The sequence below is a fragment of the Carettochelys insculpta genome, chromosome 21 (assembly GCF_033958435.1).
Source record: "Carettochelys insculpta isolate YL-2023 chromosome 21, ASM3395843v1, whole genome shotgun sequence".
Taxonomy (NCBI): Eukaryota; Metazoa; Chordata; order Testudines; family Carettochelyidae; genus Carettochelys; species Carettochelys insculpta.
The window spans coordinates 14,058,754-14,083,338 of NC_134157.1; the positions used below are offsets into that span (position 1 = coordinate 14,058,754).

Genomic DNA, 24,585 nt, shown 5'->3' on the forward strand with positions numbered 1-24,585 from the left:
AGGGCCAAGGGCTGCCAGATGGGGATGGAGGTGGGGAGCTGGGCTCACGTTGCCGGGTTTTGCCTCTGCAGACCCTGTGCCTGTGACCCCGCAGGCAGCGTGGGGACCTGTGACCCCAGCTCGGGGCGCTGCGCCTGCAAGGAGAGGGTGGAAGGCTACCTGTGCGACAGGTGAGCATTGCACGGCCGGAGGCCAGGCTGGGGACTGGGTGAGGGCAGGCCTGGATAAAGCACTGCCCTGCACGCCCCCTTCAGGTGTCAGGGCTCCCAGCCTGAGTTCAGTCACTGCTGGGCCGGTCTCTCCTGCCTCACTCTTCCCACGGGAGCAATGGGGTGGAAAGAGGAACTGAAAGTTCTCTGCTCCCTACTGCGCCTCCTGCTGGGAGGAGCTGAGAGTGTGGTGGTTAATTCCCCTGAGCCAGAACCCCTTTCCCAGGCTGGGCAGCCCCCAGCCTCCGTCCTGCTCCCAGCGAGGGCCCATGCTGGCTGAGGGAGGCGGGAATGGACATTTGCAGTGTCCCCTGCAGCGCTGTCACTGCGGTGCCTCCTGCTGGGAGAGGTTGGGATCTGGATTTATGTGAAACCCTTTTCTTCTGGCTCCTGCCTATGCGCACACCCATTGCTCCTCAGCTGCATCCTGCTGGGAGAAGGCAAGAGGGGAGTCGCTCTGGGCACCCTCCCCCCCATGCTGTTCAGCACCACTGCTGTGTTTTGTCTCCCGGTGTCCAGGTGCCAGCCTGGCTCATTCAACCTGCAGCCCCACAACCCCGCAGGCTGCAGCAGTTGCTTCTGCTACGGCCACTCGACTGTGTGCAGGGTGGCCACCCACTATGAAGTGCACCACGTCCGCTCTGACTTCAGCCAAGGTACCAGACCCAGTGCCTGCTTACTGGGAAAGGGGAGGCAGGGATGGAGGAGGGAGGCTCTGGGAAGGAGGCAGTTAAGTCGCTAAGCTTGCACTAAGGCTTTAAAAAGTTTGGGTCTGAACATCCTGGTTTGCGCTTCGCGGGAGGAGTGGGGCCAGGAGGAGAGGAGCAATCTCCTGGCTCCTCCTCACTCTGCAAATAAATCACCGATACCTGCTGAGTTTAAACTGGCGACTATAAATTCCCCTGGCAGCATGGGCAGCTGGCGTAAGAGGTAAGGGTAAGCAGTGCTTTCCCTGGGTCTTAATGCTCAGCCGCTTCCTGTCCCAAGTTTGGCCCTTCCAGCAGGCTCCCAGAGCAGTCTGTTGCAGCCTGGTTTGTCTTCCTCTGGACTGGATTCTAGTTACTTGGAAGCATCTTGCACAGCCTTTTACCACAACACTGAGCCTGTGAAAGAGCCATCAAGTGGTAATGAAGCTATTTAACAGGCTGGTGCCACTCTGGAAGTATGGACTGCCAGTTTCTGTATTTACTGACAAAAATAGGGGTGCGTTACTGTAATATGTCTGCAGGACCTTAGTTTAAAATTTGCTTGGAATATTTCAGTAGTTTAGTGCTGAAGATTATAAAATCAAATCTTTTAAAAAAAAAAAAAATCCTTGCATAGCTAGCGTATGCTCCAAAATATCTGTTAGCCTATAAGGTGCCACAGGGCTTATTGTTGTTTTTATAGATTTTTTTTTTTAAGGTTTATCTTTAGGCTTAAATGCTTGGATCTCCAGACATTGGTATTTTTAAATAAATATTTCAAAATATCACTTTTACGTAAAAATACACCATGTATTTTTAAAATAGGATGAAAACTTGCTTCCAAAGTTGTCTTGTCCCTTCAGCTGATCCCTACTCTCTTTTCAATCCCCTGTTGAAGAGAGTACTTAAAGGGAAAACAGCTGTTTTCTTCCAGATTGTTGGTCAAATGGGTTTCCCTTTTACTTCCAGTTATTTGATGAACTATTTTCAAGAGAACCATCACTGAAATCAGCACCTCTGTAAGATATAAAATCCTTTGATGTGCTTAAAATCTTTGGAAACATTTTCGACATAAACACGTGGTGAAATTTCAGAAACATCTGTTATGGAGATCACACTAATTCAATTAGTGTTCCCTTTTTCTAAAAACAAATAACTTTCTTATTAACGCATCAAACTACCCTGACTAATTTAAAATAATGTCTACGTTTCAGTGCATCATCACATATGTGGTTATCTGGAGTGATTACATTATGAAGGCTTAAGAATACATTTAAAATGTAAAATCAGTTTAGAAATGCAGATGAAGATATGTAAAAGAGAGAAGAGCTGCACAAAGTATTCCATAATATTTAATGTTGTACTCAGCAGGATGGATGACTTGCCCTTACTACAATGCTTTTGTGAAAAAATACTCTCTGACAAGCCAGGGTATATAAAAAAACAAACAAACAAACAAAGGAAAAAAAAACCCCAACCTGTGATTGACATTTTTTGTTCCTAATTTTAGTGCTTTTAATTAGGTATCTTCTGCATGTCCAGTCTTCATAATCTGGCATGCAATGGAAAACCATGCACCATTTTTTTTTGTTGGGGGCGGACAAATTAGAACAAAATTTTATGAGAGGTTGTTTTTCAAGTGGTGTTTGCTACATTTGGATTCAGGGATCTGGCTGGAAGGGGTGAACAGAAAGGAGTAGGGGCAGGGCCAGGGCAGAATGGGGACAGGGCCTGGGTGGAGCAAAGGGGGGCAGCAGGCTGGGGAGCTTGCCACCCCAAACAGCAGCGTCACCCACCATGGTTTCGATAGGACCAGTACTCTCCTTCCCTTGCTGCAGTGACCAGGGGCAGGGGGTTGCTCTGAAAGGTTTGAATGGCCTTTGCCCCCCCAAAACCGTGGGTTAGGGAGCCTGCTGAAGAACCTCAGTTAGTGTGGGGAGGGGATGCTTATGTGAGAGGAAGTTTCCCCTGGCTCCTATCCACTCATCCTTTGCCATTCAAACACAGCAGCTAACCAGGGGTGAACAGCTGGCCCCAAGATTCCACTCACTTTTGAGAGTGGGCATGCAGGGTCCAGAGGAAATTTACGGAGCCTCATATGATCTTCCTCCTCCTCACAGCCTTGGCCTAGTCATTGTGTTATTCTTGCTGAGGTAAGGCCTCTGCATGACTCTGCCTTTGATGGAGAGAGGTACTGTTCAGTTGGTGGAAAACAGGATATGAACTTGACTGGTCCTGCAGCCAGGGATATGTCCTTTAAGGCTGAATCCCAGCTCTATGTTGCATGTGTGAGGAAATTCTGCCCTCTGCTGAGCATCACAAGAAACATACGTAATACAACCGTTTTCTATCTCTGAGGTTGGGTTCCTGCCCCAGTGGAGAAAAATCCCCATGAATACATGCTATGATGCTTATGAATGTAGCCTGACTTGTGTGTGGTCGCCTATAGACCTTATGGTATGAAAGCACATCCCATGAAAGCTTCTCCTGATTGTATTAAAAATATGTTACCAATTGCCACATTCCTGTAATGTGTTCCAAAAATTTGAAATAGACCAGGCTTTGTACCCTGTATTTTTTTATGGTAGAAAACCTGGCCAACTCTGGATTGCTTGTTTAGATCCAGGTATTCAAGGACTCCACTCCCCGTAAGCTGTCGTACAGTTTGGGTCCAGCTGTACTTTACTGTTCAGAAGTGGATGATTCTTAGTGCTTTAAAATCTGCATGCTTTCTCGCAGCCACTTGTAACTTGCTGTGCCTCAGGGGGCTGCCAGGTGCTATTCATGGTGCAGTTTAAAGGTCATTTGCGCAAAACATTCCCAAGATCCCGACCCACAAATATCTCAAGAACTAGATTGCCAAATTTGCTGTGGTTTGGTCTGGACTTGCATCTCCTCATGTCTGAGTATTCTACAGGGTTTTTTTTTTTTTCTCTCATATCCCCAGTGCAATCCATTTAATGAGTAGCAGGTTTTAAACTAATAAAGGAAAGCTGTTCTTCACTCAGCGCATAGTTAACCTGTGGAATTCCTTGCCAGAGGAGGCTGTGAAGGCTAGGACTATAACAGAATTCAAGAAAGAGCTAGATAAATTGATGGAGGTTAGGTCCATAAAAAGCTATTAGCCAAGGATAGGAATGGTGTCCCTGGCCTCTGATTGTCAGAAGGTGGAGATGGATGGCAGGAGACAAATCACTTGATCATTGTCTTCGGTCCACCCCCTCTGGGGCACCTGGCACTGACCACTGTCGGCAGACAGGCTACTGGGCTGGATGGACCTTTGGTCTGACCCAGTATGGCCATTCTTATATCCCCCATCATGCCTCACTGCATGCTCTGACTGTGTGCATTTGTTGCCAAGGGCCCGACGGCTGGACAGCCAAAGCACCAAGTGGCAAGGAAGTACTGCTGCATTGGGCCCAGGGGGAGATCTACCTGGAGCAGGACGGCGAGGAACTGGCCAGTTTCATAGCACCAGGTACCATACGTGGAAATGCCCAGCTGAACAGCTGCCTTGTGACTGTGGTTGCTGCATGGCTGCAGTAACCCCTGCGCTGGTAGTTGTTGATGTATTCACAGCAGCAGCGATGTATCAGCTGTCGTGTTCCACCCCACAGGTGGCTGCATTTCACCGGTGGATGAAGTGATTTCTTTGCATGTCAAAGAGGCAGTGAGTCTCGGGGGAGAACATGGTAGACTCAGTTTCCAGCCTTACCATTTGGTTGCTGGGTGACCATGGGCAAGTCAATTCTGCTCTGTGCCTCAGTTTCCGCATGTGAAACATGCAGCTAATGATCCTGGCCTCTGTTATACAGGGCATTGCTATCTACCAAAGAAAGGTGCTGCATAGGTATTGATATTTGTAGAGAGCTCTGAGCCTCTTTGAGCTATACAAATGCAGGATGCAGGGGAACTGAGCTCTCAGCACCCAGGCTGTTAAAGCACTTCTCATGCTCACATTCCCCCTTGTTAAGAAGAATGTTGACAATTACAGGGCATTTCAGTGCAGCTGAGAACAGCAGTGGGAACCCAGAGTGTGACAAAAGCCAAGATCCATTCTAGGCACCGGGCCTGCTGCTGGGCTGGCTGGGTCTGCCACTGACATCCGAGGAACAGGACTGGGGAAGTTTGGCTCAGCCAGGATCTCATGGACTCTCCTCTGTTCCTTTCGCCTCCCAGAGAAGTTTCTGCAGGACCAGCGCCTCAGCTACAGGCAGCTCCTCTCCCTGCTCTTCCAAGCAGAGGGGAACGGCAGTGGAGCTGCTCCATTTCCCGTCCGGCTGGTCTTGGAGGGAGATGGTATTGTGGTGTCTGCCAGCTACACCCCCCCAGCGGGCAGTGAACGCCAGCCCCACCATGGACAGCACAAAGTCACCTTCAGGTACAGGCGGGCTGATTTCATGTGCTGGCAGATGTGCACCCCTGTCCCTGAAATCACCACCTCTGCTGACCCTGCTGTAGGCTGAATCCAGCAGCGAGCAGTGTTCCCTGTAAGCTGAGTGCTTGGGCAGCCGCCCAAGAGAGAGTCAGGCACTGCCCAGCTGATTAGCAGTGCCCAGAGTGGGCAGCCTGTGTTTCTTTTGGTGGTGCACATCCACCTGTGCCTTGGTGCACGTAACAAAATTTATTTCCCCCCACGAATGGAAAAAATTAGTGGGAAGCCTGGCAGAGAGGCTGCAGCCCTGGAGACTAAACTCACCTTCCCTCTCATCTCTCCAGGGTGTGTCTCGGCAGGCCTGACACACAATGGCAGGGCACCCGGGGGGGGAACTGATACTAATGCTTCTTGTATTGGCCCTGTCTTCTTAGCACCTGTCAGTGGTGCTAAGCTCCATGGCCTGGGGCTGCTCTTTGTAGAATCAAGACCGTGTGTTCTGAGCTCGGTGAAATTACCGCAGCATTTAAGCGGCGTAAGCAATAGCAGAATCAGGCCCACTGAGTCGCCTCTGTCCATTGCCCAGCTCCATGGCCTAGGAATGCACAGAGTCAGGTTTCCTCAGGCCAGGCCTGCTCCATCTGCCCCTTCCCCTGCCTGCTTTCTTGGGCCCAGATGACCCTGTTTGCTTTCGCCTGGTTGCCCTTGAAAAGGGCATGGCTGCACCGTTCCCTTCGGGGCTGGTTTCCCCAGGCTCCACGAGGAGGCGATGAGACCCTTGCTGTCATCCTTCGGCTTCCAGCGTCTGCTCTCCAACCTGACTGCTCTCAAGCTCCAGGCGGGCACAAGTGGCACCCCTTGTAAGTAATCCCCAATGGCACCAGAGCCGCTGCCTCCTGCGAAGAACAGGAGAGCTCTGGGGCCGGCCACTGCACTGGCAGCCCTGAAGTGAAACAGACAGGTCAAGAGCCCAAGGGGAGGGAAGAAGATTGAGCTTGCAAGCTCTCCAGGGTGAATGGGTGGCGGGTGACCCATACCTGGCGCAGTGGGGCCAGATCCTGACTGGGGCCATCAATAATCAGACTCACCAGATGCAGGCCTCACTAGGCTCCTCTTTGACCATCCTGACTGCTACTGGGAGCTCTTTGGCCAAACTCTGGGGGTTCAGGGTCCTGCTCCACTCTCCCTTTGCCTGGAGTCTGCAGATGGAACTTCCTTCTGTGTATGGGGAGGCAAATAGCACCCTTGGGCCTGTTCCCCGGCCGGCCTGGGCTGTGATCTGGCGCCAGGTAGGGTTGGTAGGTGGTGCTCAGATGGGGAAACCTTCTCGAGAAAGTCAGCTCTTGGTCTCAGGTTCAGTCAGCTGCACCCCTCTCTGACAGGTGATCTGATGCTGTGACTGGCAGCGCAATGCTTGAGGACAGACAGGATGATCTAATTACCCCTCAGACGTTCCCAGGGCTCTGTTTGGGGCAGGCCACTGCCACATTCAGACTGGAGTTGTTACCTTCTGCCTCGCAAAATTCCCTTTGTAGTTTGACTCAGCACGGCATCGCTGCTTCCCACCCTGAACTCCTGAGCAGCCGTGCTGCGAGCTGTTAAGCAACAGCTGCGTCCCACCCCACAAGTGGCTGCATTTTGGTGCTGGGGGCCCTGATCTCTCTGGATGCTCCTTTCTGCCAGGGGTGTTAAGAAGCTTAATTAGTAAGACCACAATTTTCCAGCGTGCCTTGTGATTTGTGATCCCTCAGTTTGGCTGCCACAACAGAGTCGTTTTAAAGAGACCTGGTTTTCTGAGGACAGGGGCCCAGCGCTTTCTGCAGGCCCCAAGGTGGCAATGTCTGCGGGGGAAGTGCTTTTATTTGCAAATATGGATCATCTCCCCCAACCCTCTGTGCTCCAGCTGGCCCTGCCTTTCCTCTCCAGCCACCCCTGCTTCGGTCCCTCCCATCCCCGAACAACCCACCCCACCACAGGCCCGAAGATCCCCTGCCCTTGGTCGGCCTGAACTCCCCCTCCACACCCGCTTAGCCAGAGAGCTGAAGGATTACCTGGCACAGGTGGTGGACGGCAGCTGCAGGGGTGTGTTCCGTCTCGGCTTCCAAGTCTGCTGAGCCCTGTCGCTCTGTGGGCAGCTGGGAGACCTCCAGCTGCCCAGCAGGGCTCAGCGGGCTGAGAGGAGCCACGCAGGGAGGCAATCCTCTGCAGCTGCCGCTTGCCCCTGCCCTGGTAATCCCCAGCCAGGCTGGTCAGGGTGGGGGCAGGGAAGGAGCAGGATGGCCCTTTGGGGGATGCGAACACACCCCTCACACCCACCCCTGGGTACCAGCCTGTTCTGAAACACAGGCTCATCTGAGGCAGCTGCAGTCAGGTGCCCAGAGTCACTAGTCACATGTGACAATCTTGCCCTGACAGGAGTTTGCAAAACACTTTGAGGCCTTCGCTGGAGGGCAGTGGAGCTGGGCAGGGAGCTGGGACAGCCCAGGCTGGAAGGGCTGCGTGCTGCCATGCTAGAGGGACTGGACTGATGGGCTCGTTGTCTCTGGATGGGTTACGCTGGCCTAGCGTAACTTCTGCTTTTCCCTTCCACAGGTAGAGTCTCCCTGGGGGAGGTGCAGCTCAGCTCTGCTCGCCCAGGCCGTTCCCAGCCTGCTCCCTGGGTGGAGGAGTGCGTCTGCCCACAGGGGTACACCGGGCAGTTCTGTGAATCCTGCGCTCCGGGCTTCAAGAGAGCAGTGCCCCTCGGCGGCCCCTTCACCAGCTGCATCCCCTGCACTTGTAACCAGCACGGCAGCTGCGACCCGGACACAGGTTTGGCTCTTCTGCTCAGTTGCATGATGTGCTGTTACCGAAACCCCCTGGCTGTCCTTTCGTTTCTAGAGACCTTCATGGCGTCCGTTCATTTCACAGCAATCATTAATCCAGACAACTACTGAGCAGCTACGCTGTAAGCAGACGGTAAATCTGCATAATTCGCTGAGGAAGTAGGGAACAACAGTCAGCACATCAGGTTTACTGCCGTGTCAATTACAGGGGGTTGATTTCATAATACTGTCATTTCACAGACAGAAATAACTGCTTGGTAATGACCCTAGTGCCCGTAGCCGCCACCACCTCCGATGTACACAGCGCTTTGTGAATGGAAGTAGAGGGGATGGAAGGAAAAGCAGAGCTTGTAGGTGGGGCGCTGAAATGAAATGCGTGAAGAGCAAGTGTGATGAGGAGGGGGAGACAAAGGTGACCTCAGCAGGGAGCTGGGGGCAGACTGGAGTGGCACAAGTAAGCAGTAAGAAGGCCAGTCCTGAGAGCTGCTGCAGTTCAGATGAATAGTAACGGGGAGGTGGCCAAAACAGAAAAGCAGTCAAGAAGCACTTTAAGGACTCACAAAATAATTTTATTAGGTGAGCTTTCGTGGGACAGACGCACTTCTTCAGAGAGGGAGCCATGTTAGTCTGTACTCCAACAAAACAAAGACTACCAAAATGATTTATTCGGTGATGAGTTTTCGTGGGACAGACGCACTTCTTCAGATCAATTTCATTTCCAATCCAGACTGACATTTATAAGTACAGAGGACCAAAAAGAAAAAATTGCAGTAAAAACCAGCACATCACATCGCATAGAAGGAAGGGGGTGAGAGGTGGGGGGATGTTAATTGTCCTGTCTGAGATGATCCCATTGATTGCAGGTCGGCTGCCTTACTCACGGGGTAAGAACTGGACTCACCTTACTGTAAAGAGTAATATAATGAATCCACAGCCATCTGTGACCTCATGGCTGTCAGCATGCAACCTCGTGAACTTTATGATGACATCAAGGGCTGCACCCGAAAGCATAGATCATGAGCTAAAGTGGTATTGGCAGTGTAGGGTCTGTGACACATAGCTGAGCCATCCTAGTGCCCTGGAGCACGTTTTAGACAGATCTGGTACTGAAGTACTCCCCTCAGGCGTAGCACAGGCCTGGGCACCTGGGGTATCTGCTACCTAAGAACATAGAGCCAAGTCAGACAGAGAGCTCTGTCCGTGTGTCCTTGTTCGAACATTCGCCGGCTAACACCACGACAGCCTTGGTGGAGCCCAGTTCAAGGCAGTCCCCTCCAAGGAGCTTGGAAGCCAAGTGATTTATTGGTCACTTACCCAAAGAAACCCAGGACCCAATGTCAGCACTAACAACCCCTTTCCCCTCGCCGCTGCACATCTGCCTGGTGTTCCTGGTGGCGTAACATCTGTGTCGCATGAGTGAGGAACTGTTTGTGGCTGGGACGGAGAGGACTTTGAAGAGCTGCTTTTAATACGCTCCTCTGTCCTGCCAGACAAACACTACGATGTTCCACAGCTTCCCTCCCTCGTTTGTTGTGGAGTGCGGCGTCTGGCTGCCTCCAGTTCCATATGATTCCCGGCTGCAGTGCCAAGCCTTTAATCTTCCAGTCTTCATTCTGACGAATCAAGCTCTCCACCCATCATAGGGGTAACCCACCAGCCATTTCCACCCTCTCTTTCTCTTTCAGTTCCCTCTCTCCCCCTTGTGTCCAACTCAGTTCATGGCTTCGCCCACTGCCATCCAAACTGCTCTTCCCAGAGAGCTCTGAAATGCTCAGCACCCCTCGGTGCATCCTCTTCTCTCTCCTTGTCATGTGTTGTCCATGTGTGAAGCTGACACCATGCCCGTGGGAAATTTCATGCTCCCAAACCTCCCCCCACTCCCAGCCTCGCTTGCCTAATGTGATTTGAGCCTGTTAACTGCGTGGAGAAATCTTCGGCTCTTGGCTTTTTCTCTCTGGTCAATTGGACCTATTGCTGGGGGCAGAGGGGCTCCGGCCAGAGGTACAGGGACTTAGTTTTCCCTACTCCCTAGTTTGCTTCCTCAGTTACACTCAGCAGCTAGGTTCTGGACCAGGTGCTTGCGTGTTGCATGATTCAGACTGTGCGTGTGTTTGGACACATCTTAGGCCATCTTGGAGAAGCATGTTGTCAATTATTTCAGACTCAGGCAGATTTTTAATATGGAGACTTTTGTGTGTGTCCAGCCCAAAGGTCAAGTTTCCCAGGGAGAGCTGGGCTGGCCTCTCTCTCTGAAATCCTGCTAGTGTTACTCATCCTTTATTAGTTGCGAGCCAATCGGTGTTTCTTACCAGGGCAAGGGCTGAGGGGTTTGGCCCCTACGTTGTAGAAAGAGAAACACCCTGAGCCAGAGCCTGAACCAGAGCCTCCCATCTGAGTGTAACACATTCCTTAGTAAAACAAAAAGCAGTCAAGTAGCACTTTAAAGACTAGCAAAATAGTTCATTAGGTGACCTTTCGTGGGACAGACCCACTTCTTCAGGTCTGGCTATGGTTTGAAGAAGTGGGTCTGTCCCACGAAAGGTCACCTAATGAACTATTTTGCTAGTCTTTAAAGTGCTACTTGACTGCTTTTAGTTTTGATAGTGTATAGACTAGCACGGCTTCCTGTCTGTTACTATTCAACATTCCTTAGTGTGTCGCATGTCCCTTACGGTGCCTGATGGACCTGAGTCTGGTCAAGTTGCAGAGACTTGTGCTTTCAGATCTGTGGGGTCAGCTGAGGTCGTTGTGGGGAGCTTATTCAATCATATCCAAACCCAGATGTAACTGGAATTTTGCAGTGGGGCCCTGTCTGTGCCAAGGGCCCATTGAAAATCATAGAACACCAGAGCTGGAAGGGACCTCGAGAGGTTGAGTCCAGTCCCCTGCACTCACAGCACAACCAAGCCAGCCTGGTACACCTGCCCATGCTGCGGTTGTGCCTCCATCTGCAGTGCAGAGCACCACAGAGATGAGTCTTGCCCAAGGTTGTCTTGTGCCTGAGCTTGCAAAATGTTGGGAACCCCCCAGGAAAGGAATCGTCAATCAAACTGAGAATACCCTATGGCCTCTGTATGAACCTGGGGTTGCCCACAACTCCACTGCTGTGAGCTGATGCGGTTGTCCCATCTCAAAACAGAGCTGATAGAATTGGAAAAGGTGCAGAAAAGGGCAACAAAAATACTGGGTCGGAGAGTGGCGGGAGGTGGAACAGCTTCCGCCCAGGAGAGAGCGGGACTGTTCAGCTTAGAAAAGGGACAGCCGAGGGCAGGGGCATGAGAGAGCAGCTGTACAACTGTGAATAGTGCAGAGAAAGCAACAGGGGAGTGTTATTTCCTCCTTCAGATTGCTCAAGAACCTGGGGTCATCCCATGAAATTAATACCCTGCAGATTTAGTGCCTCCAAAAGGAAGTGTGTTACCTAGCGAGGTGGTGGCACCTCCGTACCTGGAGGTTTTTAAGTCTTGGCTGGACAAACTCCTGGCTGGGGTGATTTAGTTGGGGTTGGTTCTGTGGGTGGGGGCTGGACTAGATGACCTCCTGATGGCCTTTTCAGCCCTAGGATTCTGCAAGTTTACCATCGAGACCAGCCCTGCCCTGTGTTTGTCTAACCTGCTCTTAAATATCTTCAAAGAGAGATTCAAATCCTGGCTCCAGATGCTGGGGAGGTTGAAATTGGCCTCAGACTTGTTCTCACTCCCAGTTCTGCCACGCTGAGGCTGAGACCTAACTCTGTTTGACTTCAATGGGGTTCCTCCTGATTCACCTCTGCTACAGCTGCATTGACGTCTAGGGCTCTGCTCCAGGGATGGATTTGGCCCTCTGCCTGCAGGGTGACACCAGGCATAAATCCAGGGTGGGACGTCGCATGTGCAGCTGAAAGTGATCCCTGAATGTGAAGTTTAGCAACTATCCCTTAGCTATTGCCCCTAGGGATGGGTGGCAGGACAGCCAGGTGGGCAGAAATGAGCGGTGACTTGACCATCCAGAGAGCCAGATCCATTGCGGGAGAACCAGGGACCAGGCAGGAGCACTGGGGTGAGCTATGGGAGTTTGGCTAGGTAGCGGGCATGCCAGAGGGAGGGGGTTCAGCAAGTGAGACAGAGGCAGCCACGCAGGGCTGGTATGAGAAGCCGCTGTTGTGGCAAGCCCTGGGCGCGGGCAGAGTCAATGGCATGCACGTTATCAAGCCGCCGTGCGGCCTGGTGGGCCAGATACTGGGCCCTGCAGCGGGGTATTGGTGGAGAGAGGGGATGTCCACCCTGCTGCTGACTCCGCCTCGCTGGGCTTGGGCGAAAGGGCAGCTCAGGGGGGGAGAAGATGTCTGGGCTCTGGATGGAGCCTGAATTCTGGGACCCTCCCCCCGCGCAGAGTACTCAGATCTGGGGACCACAGCTGAGCCGGCTGCCGTCACAGGCCTGGCAGCAGGTGGGAAGGGGTCCCAGCTCCCCACCCCAGAAGGGGCGTGGCCGAGTGTGGAGGGGGCGGGGCTTAGGCCACTCAGCACAAGTCAGCCCAGCATTTCAAAGGGCTCGGGGGGGAGTGTAACTGCCCTCTCTCCCTCCCGGCTCTGTCAGTGAGCTGGGGCACCAGCCCAAGCCCCAGCATCACCACTGCAACGAAACAGACCCTCAGCCCAAGTCAGCTGGCATGGGTCAGCAGCTGTTTTTCCACCACGTACACACGGCCGAGGGACCTCGCCCGGCCCAGCTAACTGTGCTCTTGGAGGGGCGAGCGGGATGCCTGGTCTGCCTGCTCCGAGGCGGGCCTGGGGCTCTGTAGGACGAGGGTGATCTCAGACTCTGCCCCTTGCAGCCCCCACTGCCATCAGTGGGGCCACAGCAGGGCAGTTGTGAGCAGCCCTCATCCCAGGCACACGAGGGGCCGGCCCGGCCAGCGGGGATGTCTTCAGGGGCTGGGTTGCTGGTGTGGTGGCTTTGGGCTGTCTAACCTGGGCTGGGTGTTCTTCCTGCTCTGTCCCCTCCAGGCCACTGCCAGTGCCTCCATCACACCGAGGGTCCCTCCTGCGAGCGCTGTGCCGTTGGCTTCCATGGCAACCCCTTCAGAGGGCACGTGGACGACTGCCAGCCGTGCCCATGCCCTGGGCGGTCGCCCTGCACGGCCCTCCCGGGAAGCGGGGAGCCAGCGTGCACCCACTGCCCCGGGGGGCAGAGAGGTGAGGGGCTGAGATGGCCGGGTGGAGGGAGTGATTCTGGATAGGCAGGGGATGAGGGGGTTGGCAGACAAGCTCCCCCCCATGACGTGCCTCCCCCGCATTGCTTACCCTGTCCAGGCAGACGCTGTGAGCTGTGTGACGACGGGTTTTTCGGGGATCCCCTGGGGGAGCAGGGCCCCGCCCTCCCTTGCAGCCCCTGCCAGTGCAACGGTAACGTGGACCCGAACGCTGTGGGCAACTGCGACCCTGTCTCTGGCCAGTGCCTGAGGTGTCTGTACGACACGATGGGGGCGCACTGTGAACGGTGCCGGGAGGGCTTCTACGGGAGCGCGCTGGCTCCCAGCCCCGCCGAGAAGTGCGCTCGTGAGTACAATCCCCTCGCTTGCCCTGGCTGAGCAGGGCACCCCCCACCAGCAGGGCCGTCTGCGCCACAGGTCCCACCTCACGGGGTTCTGTCTGTCCCAGTGCACCCAGGCGCCAACCGCAGGGCCCATCTGGCCAGTGGTAGTTCGAGGGGAGACTAGTAAAGAGCTGGCAGGGCAGCGGAGGGGTTAGAGTAGGGGGTGAGTGGGTGGAGTGCCGTCCTTGGCTCAGTGGGTACAGTATAACGCTTTGCCCCAGGGCTGGCCTGGCCTGGCCAGCCCGGCTTCCCAAAGAGGTGGGTGGGCTGTGGTGTGTGCAGCCTTCTGGCGCTTTAGAGCGCCGTGGTTGTACAGGTGGGGAAACTGAGGTAGAGGCGAGTGAGGTGACTGCTCCACAAGTCCATGCAAGTCAGTGGCAGGGCCAGGGTTGGACTCTACGTCAGTCCTGTGTTCCAGCCCCCGGCTCTGGTCCGCTGGGATTGGCTCAGTGGCCAGTTCTGAGCTTTGCCGGTGGCGGGGGTTAGCCCCTGCCCAGTGCCGGTTGCAGCTGCCTGTATCTTCTGCGATCGCCGGAATTACGGGCTGCTTCTCACGGTGCCCGGCCCAGCACCTGGAGACCAGGGAGGCTGCGTGGGGATGGAGCGTGGCTCAGACCAGGCCACAGGACCCCCTCCTGCTCCAGCCAAACAGCCAGAGTTTTCTCCCCCAGCCTGCAAGTGTGACGCTGCTGGGTCGGCCCTGGGGGCAGAGCCCTGTGATCCTGTCACTGGCCAATGCACCTGCCTCCCACATGTGACTGGACGAGACTGCAGCCACTGCCAGCCGGGATATTATGACCTGCAGCCAGAGACGGGATGCAAGAGGTAGGTGGGGATGGAGCCGCCCCAGGCTGCGGGGGGATGATGGGCTTTGAGACCCACTGCCATGGACCACCAGTGACCCCACCAGGAGAGGGAGGCAGCGGCTGGCTAGTGCCAGGATGACACGATGGCTGCGTGCAGTGCAGGATCCAGCACCAGCCCCCATCACCCTGTGGCCACAGCACGAGGCAGCCTGTGGGGCAGGCCCAGGGCGGGCAATGGCAAAGCCCAGCCGGGTCAGCAGCTCCAGCCTTCAGCCCCTCATCCACGCGGGAGGAACTCTGCTCTTGAAGCCACCCCTGTGCTCTGGCCCTGCCTGCATCACCTGCCACCTGCGCTCTCCCACAGCCCCAGGTGTTAACCCAGCGCTGGGCGCGTCGTGCCCGTTCCCATCCGGCTGGGCCCTGGGTGGCAGGAGGGGAGTTAGTTGGTGCTCACGGCTTTTTTCTTTGCCTTTGTCCCAGCTGTGAGTGCCACCCCGTGGGATCCCAGGCCAGCCTGTGCCACCCGCTCACCGGGCAGTGTCCCTGCCAGCCCGGGGTAGCAGGACGCTCCTGCGACCGCTGCCAGCCTGGTTTCTTTGGGTTCTCGGTGAAGGGCTGCCGAGGTAATGGCGCCGAGGAGCAGCCACTCAAGCGAGGCCGCGTGATTCCTTCCCTCTCCTATCGCTGGTGACTTACGGTATCGGTGCCACTGAGCCTTGGCCGCTGTTAGGGCCCACGACTGGCACGGGAGGTGGGCTGTGGTGGTGAAACTGTGTAGCCCCAGCTTGTGCCCTGCCTGGATCTTGCCATCTCTGCTGGCTGTTCCCCCAGCTCTCAGCGTCCCTGGCTAACGCAAAGGGGGCAGCGCCATGGAGCCTGAGCAGAGGCGTTCTCTCCCCAGCCCCGTCCTGGGCTTGCCGTGGGACTCTCTTGGTGCCCCCTGAGCCGGGCTGTCCAGGGGAGGTCAGACGGTGGCCCGCGCCGCCCAGGGCTCGTGTCCCACGGGGAGGCGGTGGGGAGCGGCTGGCGGTCGTGCGCGCTCCTCCGTGGGCCAGGCTCTGATTCCGGTTGCACCGCTACAAATCGGGAGCGACTCTCCGGGTGCGACGGCGCCGTGGCAGAATGGTGTCGGGGGAAGGAGCGCGTCAGGCGCAGGGCTGAGCAGCTCCTCAGTCGCGGATCCAGTCCGTGGACGGACTTGGCTGCCGGCAGGGCTGCGGCGCCCCGCTAGTACCTCGTCGCCTGCCCTGGGGTCTGGCTCATGGCTGCTGCTGGGACCTGACCCTGCTCTCCCTTTTGTGCAGCCTGCAACTGCTCCCCGCTGGGCGCCGCCACCCCCCAGTGCCACGAGAACAGCACCTGCCTCTGCCGGCCGGGCTTCGTAGGCTACAAGTGCCATCAGTGCCAGGTGAACTTCTTCTACGCCCCCCCGCGCGCCGAGTGCCAGGCGTGTCCCGTCTGCTACAGCCTGGTGCAGGAGGAGGTAAGGCACCTGCCCGCCCTCCAGCCACACACCCTGCCGGAGGACTGCCCAGCCAGCAGCTGCTCCCGCGGCTCTGCTCTCCTGGCAGGCTGGCGCCTTGGCTCCCCCAGCCTCGAGCGGCACCCGCCCCCCCACTTCTCTCAGGGGTCAGTGCGGGGTGTCTGGATGGGCTGCTGGGGCCTGTGACGTGCAGCAGGTCAGACCCGCCTCTGGGTCTGACGCCCCCTCCCCTCCTGCACCCCCTGCCTCCTCCACTCCCCCGGAAGCCCCGCTGTCGGTGCACACGCACGCCAGCGCCCCCGTAGCAGCCCACCGACCCTCGCGCTGCACCTCCCAGTGCTGGGGCTGTTCTAGCTCCAGGTGCGCTGGGACCCCCTGCTGTGCCCCCTCCAATGTGCCTTCGCTCTGAGAGTCACAGCCCCTTTGCACTTCCTTACCCAGCCCCGCACCCCCGCCGCCCCTCTGCCTGCCTCCGCGCGGCCCAGCCCCGCACCCCCGCCTCCCCTCTGTCTGCCGCCGCGCGGCCCGGCCCCGCACCCCCGCCGCCCCTCTGCCTGCCTCCGCGCGGCCCAGCCCCGCACCCCCGCCGCCCCTCTGTCTGCCTCCGCGTGGCCCGGCCCCGCACCCCCGCCGCCCCTCTGCCTGCCTCCGCGCGGCCCAGCCCCGCACCCCCGCCTCCCCTCTGTCTGCCGCCGCGCGGCCCGGCCCCGCACCCCCGCCGCCCCTCTGCCTGCCTCCGCGCGGCCCAGCCCCGCACCCCCACCTCCCCTCTGTCTGCCGCCGCGCGGCCCGGCTCCGTACCCCCGCCTCCCCTCTGTCTGCCGCCGCGCGGCCCGGCCCCGCACCCCCGCCTCCCCTCTGTCTGCCGCCGCGCGGCCCAGCCCCGCACCCCCGCCTCCCCTCTGTCTGCCGCCGCGCGGCCCGGCCCCGCACCCCCGCCGCCCCTCTGCCTGCCTCCGCGCGGCCCAGCCCCGCACCCCCACCTCCCCTCTGTCTGCCGCCGCGCGGCCCGGCTCCGTACCCCCACCTCCCCTCTGTCTGCCTCTGCACAGCCTGGCCCTGTACATCAAGGGTTCCCCCAACCCATGCTTTGAAACCCCCGGCCCAGCTGCGCCCCAGTCACTGGCTGTCTACGGATAATAGCCAGGGCCAGAATTAGAGGGGAGCAAACAGAACAACAGCCTAAGGCCTTGTGAAGCGATATTGCTCAGGCTTTGCTTGCAGCCCCAGGTGGTGGGACTCAAGGCCTCCGGCTTCAGCCCAATGTGCTGGGGCTTTAGGGGTCAGTTCAACACTGGTCCTGCTCGGCAGAGCCCTGAAAATGCTGGCGGGGCCTCACATCTCTACACTGCCCAGCTCAGTGCCCGGCCAGCTCTCTGCCTTGGCCCTCTATGCTGCCTCACCTTTGCTGATGCGCAGCCCTGGCCTGGCCCCAGCAGCTGTCCTGTCCCTTGCAGGCTGACAAGCTCACGGCCAAGCTGCAGGAGCTGGAGGTCTGGCTGCAGAGACCCGACTGCAGCAGCCCAGGGACCCATTACGCAGTGCTGGGTGAGGAGCCCCACGGAGACCGGCTCCAGCCTGGCTACCAGCTGCCAGGTAGAGAGGAGCAGTGCAGGGAGGGGGCTGGGAAAGGAGCTGTGCCCATTCGTTCCTCCCCACCTGCATGCGGGTGTGATGGGGATGTGGGCGGAGGAAGAACCGGAGAGAGGCCGCTCCCTTCAGGGCCTGGTGACGCCATGCATTCACATGGCCTGAGGGGTTTCTAGTGAGCATCGGGTGAGCCAGCCGCCCAGCGCAGGGGAGCGCTTATCCCAATGCTCCTCCAGCCAGCGGGGGCCAGAGCAGAGACACCCGAGCCAGGGCCAGGTTGGCACAGTAGCTCGGTGCAGTAGGCCCAGGGCTGAACCCCGAAAACCTCCCTGGGAGCTGCTGGTGCTGAGCACACTGGGAAATCTTGTGCCGGGTGGGCGCTGAGCGTGGGGACCTGGCCCTGAGCTGCCTTCAAGCTCTCATCCCTGTGGCTGTGCAGCAGCCGGGGCGCCCTGTTTCCTAACAGGGTAGGGGGAGGCGGTCAGAGAAGTGCAGTGAAGCTGATGAGGTGTCTGGGCTCAGCCCCGGGGAAGAGAGAGGCCCTTGATCAGTGGCCCAGGCCTAGGGGCACTGCTGGGGAAGAGGAGCTGTGAAGCAGAACTCCAGGGGTGGTGCTGGGGGCATGGAGGAATCCAGTGGTCGGAGCCGCCCGGTGCTGGGCATGGCAGGCTGGGAAGATGCTCTGCTCACCACATAGCCACACCTGTGCGCATGTGCCGCTGGGCCAGAGCACCGCTCCCCTGGGCAGGAGACCACAGCGGTCACGCAGCAGCAGGGCCCAGGGGACGGCGGCAGGCGAGCTCTCCCTGTGCTACTTGCAGACGCCAAGGCCGTGTTCCTGGAGCAGGTTGCCCAGCTGGAGAGCTCCGTGAGCGCTGCGTGGGGCCAGCTGAGGAACGCCAGCGGGACCGGGGGCTGCGACCAGAAAACCTGCCTCCTCCTGTCGGAAATCAGCGCCAGGCTGCAGTCCGCACAGCAGGAGATCCAGGGGGTGGCGGCCATGCTAGCAACAATGGTGCCTGGCTCCAGCCCAGCACGCTGGGCTTCTCCCAGTCCCTCTCCTGCAGCATCGACCGACTCTGGGCTGTGCTAGGGGCAGTGCCCTGCAGGGGCGGGTCTAGTTCCTTTCCCACCTGGCAGGAGCCATACAGGCAGGGTCTGGTGGGTCCTGAATCCACAACCTGCTCCTCTGGGTAACAGAGCAGCTGCAACAGGCACCTCAGCGGCCTCCAGGTGCAGTGCAGCCGGGGCGCCTTCTTTCTGCACTCTCGTTCGGACTACGGGACATCGGTTGGGTGGGGAGAGCCAGGAGGGGGCGCGCCCTCGCATGGCGTGTTCAGTGCCACCCAGTCGGGCTCACCCAGCACGTGAGATGGGAGGAACCCGCCGGACCCCGGCTCTGCTCTCCGGTGCTGGCTCTGCAGAGGGGCCGCGGCTGCTGAACTCTGCGTTCTCACGCTCACGTTGGGCTTGTCTCTGTTTTTAAGGTGGTTCCTCAGGACGTTTCTGAGCCGCCCGCCAGCTGGAGTCACCAGGCCCTGGAAGCCCAGAAGCTGGCTGCCAGGTACCGCGCATGGGACATGGAGGCGCATACCCACTCGTGACCCTTCACACACCCGCGCATGTCTCCAGTGGTCTGTTCAAACTGCAGCGGCTCACGCGGGTGCCTTCTCCTCCGGTCCCCCCACTGGCTCCTCCCTGCTGTGCACTGGTCTCCTTCCAAGGCCATCCAGCCTGGATCTTGGCTGTCCTGCCCCTCGTCCCCCTCTTGCTCCAGTTGCGCCCCCTCGCACTTGGGAGCACCTCTCTCTGAAAGCCAGTCCTGCTGGGGCTCCCTGCTCGCAGCCTGTCCTTCTGCCTCCTGGTCTGCTGGCTTGTGTGCAGTGCCTGAGGCACAGAGGTGCCTGAGCGCCCTGTGTGGGAACTGAAGTCCCCCTGCAGGCCGTGCTCTCTGAAGTCAGCCAAGTGCAATGTGGCAGGCCCCTTCTGGGCCGATGCTAGAGCAGAGAGGTGCGGCTCGGCAGCTGGGTCGCAGCACAGGGGAGGGGGTCGCACCACCTGCCCTCTTCATGGGCTCCCACGACTGGAGCAAGGAGTTTCACCCACACCGCGCTGGGGTGTGAGCCGAGGCCCTCCAGCCTCATGCACCCGCAGCAGAATTGTTCCGGTTGTGTTGCCGGTGTTGGGTGATTGGTGGAGATCCCCCCGACCTGGTCTAGTCCTGAGCCAGAGCGCTGAGACCAGACTGCCTGCAGGAGGTTAGATGCCGTCTGTGCCCAGCTTCTGGTGTGTAACCTCAGGGCTCTAATCTAATAGTACCTTGGGGCGGGGTGTCTCTGCAGCCACAGGGACACAGCGGCACAGGTGGAATCTGTGGCCAGGAGAGCCCTGCTCACTTCCAACCTCAGCCACGCCCTGCTGCAGAGCATCCTGGAGGACAGCGCTAGCCTGGGTGCCAGGAACATGCTGGAAGACCGGTAGGAGAACAGCTCTGGGAGCTGGCATAGGAGCTCTCCCACTCTGCGAGGGCTACCCTGCAAACCCTGCCAACATGACTCAACCCCAGCTGACGGGGACCCCCGCGAGGGGCAGGAGAGGAGCCTTCTGAGTGGCTCATTCAGTTCTTAGCCTCTTTGCAAACCCAGGTCCGTGGGGTGGTTTTGTGCTGTGGACATATGGGCTGAGGCCCACCAAACTCACTGCACACAGGCCACCAAAGTGCTGTGTCCCAGGTCATGATCAGCCTGGACCAGCCTCAGACCCAGCAGGCTGGGGAAGACCAGCTCTGCCAGCAATCCATGCCTGGCCAGCTGCCAGCTCACCCCGTCCTTCCTTTGGCACTCCTGCTCTGAGTGGCCTCGGCCCCTTTCTCCCTGTCAGATCACAGCTTGCTCTTGCACCCCTTGTCTCTAGGTACCAGGCCATCCAGCGGGTGCAGCAGGAGCTGGCTGCTGGCCTGCTGGAGGGGACTGCTGAGGCCAAGAGAACCTTTGCTTCCATCCGCCGAGCTAATGCAGTGATGGGAAAGAACCTCTCACGGCTCTCTGCTGTGGAGCTGGTGGGCAGAACCTTAGTACTCGCAAACGTTAGCACCTGGGGGGGTGGGGACTTGGGTGAGCCGCACCCAGCAATGTGCCTGATCCCAACCCAGCAAGGCCCCCTGGAGGCGGGGGGAGGCACCGAGGCAGTGTTACCTGGGTAGGTACTTATTTCACTGTGGTATGTGGGCCTGGATTGTTGCCTCACACTGGTGAAGCGGAGGGAGTTGAGGCACAGGACGGATGAAGAGACTTGCCCAAGGTCATCCAGGGGGACAGTGGCAGAGCTGGGCATTGAATCCAGAGCTCTTGAGTCCTGACCAGGCAGCTCAGCTGTCTGCCTGTGTGCTGAGCCAGTCTGAGCCGCCACTGGTGTGGCTGTGGGTGGGATCGTAGCGCACAGCTCTGGGCACTGGCTGGCAGGGGAGGGAAGGGAGCAGTTCCCAGCCTGTGAGTGCTGCTGCAGTCTCCCCTGCCACTAGGGCCACACCCCCAAGATGGGAGTTAGCCCCACGTTAAGCCAGGAGCAGAGTCCGGGTCTCATGACTTGGGGTCCTGTGCGCTGACTGCTACATGCTCTGTGCTTGTCCCCCGGCCCCTCCAATGCTGCGAGCTCAGGGATGGGAGATGCCCTGCCCTGAATCTCTGCTCTCTGACTGAGCTGTGATGGTGCCTGACCCCACCCCCGCAGGACCCCCTGGTGGTGCAGACCGATGTCCTGACCTGGGAGCTGGTGCAGCTGGAGCAGGGCCTGGAGGGCAAAGAGCGCCTGGTTGTTGACAAGTCGGGCATGCTGATGGCCGAGCCGCGCAGGCAGCTGCAGAGGGCAGAGCTGTGTCAGCAGGCGAGTGTCACAGGGGAAGGTGGCTGGGACTGGGGGGCTGCTCTGGAAGGCCGGGGGGCACTTCCAGGCAAACTTGGAGCCTGATGCTGACTTGGGCTTGGGGGGTGATAAATCACCATCAGCCTCTGCACCCCCGAGTCCAGTCATGAGTTGGGGAGGGTGAGAGTCTCTCTCCTTTCCAGGGGACAGAGTTCTGTGCCTGCCCATCCTCTCTCTCGGCCCTGCCTTCTGGCTCTGGGGAACTGGAGGAGCCCAACCTCCTTGGCACCCAGGGGGCCCCTCCTCCACCAGCCAGAAGGGAGTGTCTGCAGCAGCTGAGCCTGCTCAGGAAATGAGGAAAAGGGGCAGGAAGGGCAGACACTTCTCATCCCCCACCAGCAACCACTGGGGGTTCACGCCAGCAGGCCAGGGCAGAGGTGGAGCTGGACTCTTTAAAGCTGGGGGTGGTTCTTTCCCAGGTCTTCGTGGGGCTCTCAGGTGCAGAGGGCAGTGGCTGGGACCCCTGGAGTCAGCCCAGGGCACATCTTGTTCCCCTGCTCTCCTCCCTATGGAAAACCTGCCTAAGTAGTCACTGATCTCTGGGAGGGCTCTCCACCAATGGGCCCGCTCATGTATTCCCTCCATGGACAGAATAAATTTTGTGATGCGCACCAACGCATGCGGTGATGCGCACCACCAATAGGAGCACAGGCTGCCGGCTGTGGGCACTCTGCTAATCAGCTGGGAAGCACCTGAATCTGTCTCTCTCCCTCAATGTATGGGGAGCATGGCTCTCCACCCCTCTGCCACACACAAGGTACCTGCATGCTCTTAGCTCTTGCCTGCCTTTTCTTCCCCTGTAGCTGCAGAAGGGGGCTGAGGCTGCCCAGATTCTGGCAGCCTCGTCGGTTTCGCATGGCCAGGCCGTGGTCTCCAAAGCGAAATCCCTGCTGTCCAGCGTGGAAGGTAACAGTTGATGCCCAAAGCATCTCCCCAGAGCTCAGCTCAGCTCCCCGTGTTTATCCCCGCAGAGCCAGTGCTTGGGACGTGCCAGCCCTGCCGGGCTGTGTGACACCATCACGGCTGCCACCCTGCCCAGCCCTGTGATCTTCAGCTCTCTGGCAGCAGGGAGAGGCTAATACAGATGGGGCAGGGAAAGTGGGACTTTGTGTTTACGGCCAGCAGGGAGTTCTCCAGGGACCCCCAGCAGATCAGCAGAGAGAATAGGACCCGACTGGACGCTGGGGCTCTGCACTCAGTTCCGAAGAACTGCAGTGGTGGATCTAACACTGGCAGGCTGGGGTGTGTCCTTCACCCCATCTTCCAACCCATGTAGATGGACAAGGCAGCTCCCAGCCCTGGGGGGTTAAAAACTCTGAGGCTGCTGGATCAGCCACCGCTGCCCATGGGACTGTGCCCGGCCCAGCTGTTCCCGCCGTCTGGGCCGAGGCTCCCAGGACTGGTGGTGTGGGCTCCTGTCCTCTGAAATGATCTAGCGGCTTTTTCGGTCATCGTGGGATAATGCTGATGTGTGATGCCTGGCCACGGGTGAACCCCAGCCTAGAAGCGGTGGGGTGCCAGGCCATCGCCAGTCCTGCATCCCCACAGGCGCCCTTTAGAGTTAGAGGGTGGGTTTCATTTTCTCCTGCTTTGATGCTGGGAGGGAAGGCTGGTTGTGATAAAATTTGAGCTTTTGACCTCTACGTACAGTCCAAGTGCCAGAGATACTTTTTAATGCCATTAATAGTCCTACTTACGACAGCTTCATCAATAAATAAAGATCCAGAGATTTTCCGTGCAGGGGGTGGTTGGGAGCATTAGCTGGTGTTTTGTTACTCCCCAGTGGCCTGGCTTTGAGCCAGCTCCCGGCTCTCTGAGGGAGGAGGGACAGGGCTGACCTGCTGCCTCACCTGCCGATGCAAATCAGCTTGCATGCCCCTCTTGGCATCTGTGCTGCGGGTTGGTGACCCCTGTTCTAAAGCCTGGAGGTTGCTGGGGTTCATGCTCTGGTTCTGTTGATCCTGATTCTGCTCTGGTTCCCCCGGTGTAGATCAGGAGGAACTCCACTGCGGTCCATGAGGTTACACCAATGCACGCTGGGGGTGTGTGTGTGTGTGTGTGTCTGTGTCCTTCTGACTGCTGCCTGTGTCTGCAGCGGGTGAGAGGATGTTTGTGCATCAGAAGGGGCAGGCTGCTGTGCGCAGGAAGCTGGCCATCCTCCGGGACAGAGTGCTGCTGGATGCCCAAAAGAAGATCAGACAGGCAGAGAGGATGCTGGGAAACTCTGTGTCTGTCTCCACGGCAGCCAAGAAGACGGTCAGAGAAGCAGATGGGGTTGCCAGGGAGAATGCCAAGGTCTGCGAGGCTGGTGTTCAGCTGGGCAGGGGAGGGGGCTACATGCACCAAACGGGGCTTCTCAGGACTCGGGCACACAGCAAGTGAAGGGGGAACTGGGATCTCACTTCATGCAGGGAGATGCTGCCTGGCTTCCCCAGCATGGCTCTGCCAGTGCACTCTGCACCCTCTTCCTGGCCTACAGCACCCCTGTGCCCTGGTACAGGCACCCCAGCTCTGCCCCTTCCTCACCTGCAGCAAGCCCTGTCTTTCCCAAGAGCACTTCAGAGCCCTCTCTGCCCATCAGCCTCGAGTCTAACCTGCAGCTCTCCCCTCCCTCACCCTCCGCTCCAAGCCCCCGCTTGAGCCTGGGCCGGCTGTGCAGCCTGTCTCCTGCTCCCGCTGACCTGCACCTCACGTCCAGCTTGAATTCCTGTGTCTGGAGGGAGGGGCTGGCGTATGCGCCCACCATGCTCCACCTCCACCTCACTGAGCCGCCGGGTGAGTTAGCCAGGGAATCTGCTTCAAATGGTGGGGCCTGGTCCCCCTCCCGCCCAGCCCTGCCCGTTGCCCCTCCGGGGTGGGGAGCGGAACAGTGCAAGAGCTGACTCCTACTGAGCCTTCCCCTTGTAACTGCAGCGGTCCCAGGCTGTGCGAAGGGAAGGGAAGCAGCAGCACAAGCACGCCGGCGAGCTCGCCCAGCGCGTCAGCCTAACCCTGGCGGAAATCTCCAGGCAGGAGCATGTGTCGGAGGGGCTCAGGGCGGCGTCGCAGCAGGTGAGCTGAGTCCCACTCTTCCTCCCCAGCGAGCGGGAAGAACCCCAGGGCCCCCCTGGCACA

General features: G+C 58.3%; 1 protein-coding gene across 1 annotated transcript in view; it reads left to right on the forward strand.

Moving 5' to 3' along the window:
• LAMC3 (laminin subunit gamma 3) overlaps positions 1–24,585 on the forward strand; it is a 48,831-nt gene that overhangs the window by 19,771 nt on the left and 4,475 nt on the right. The window contains exons 7-26 of the mRNA XM_075015095.1: positions 72–170; positions 729–865; positions 4,257–4,373; positions 5,075–5,276; positions 6,024–6,130; positions 7,863–8,081; positions 13,083–13,271; positions 13,389–13,634; positions 14,343–14,496; positions 14,958–15,100; positions 15,782–15,960; positions 17,418–17,556; positions 18,372–18,565; positions 19,038–19,114; positions 19,893–20,027; positions 20,464–20,608; positions 21,280–21,432; positions 22,275–22,377; positions 23,567–23,766; positions 24,385–24,522. Of these exons, the coding sequence (XP_074871196.1) occupies positions 72–170; positions 729–865; positions 4,257–4,373; positions 5,075–5,276; positions 6,024–6,130; positions 7,863–8,081; positions 13,083–13,271; positions 13,389–13,634; positions 14,343–14,496; positions 14,958–15,100; positions 15,782–15,960; positions 17,418–17,556; positions 18,372–18,565; positions 19,038–19,114; positions 19,893–20,027; positions 20,464–20,608; positions 21,280–21,432; positions 22,275–22,377; positions 23,567–23,766; positions 24,385–24,522 (3,076 nt within the window). The remainder of the gene's footprint in view (positions 1–71; positions 171–728; positions 866–4,256; positions 4,374–5,074; positions 5,277–6,023; positions 6,131–7,862; positions 8,082–13,082; positions 13,272–13,388; positions 13,635–14,342; positions 14,497–14,957; positions 15,101–15,781; positions 15,961–17,417; positions 17,557–18,371; positions 18,566–19,037; positions 19,115–19,892; positions 20,028–20,463; positions 20,609–21,279; positions 21,433–22,274; positions 22,378–23,566; positions 23,767–24,384; positions 24,523–24,585) is intronic.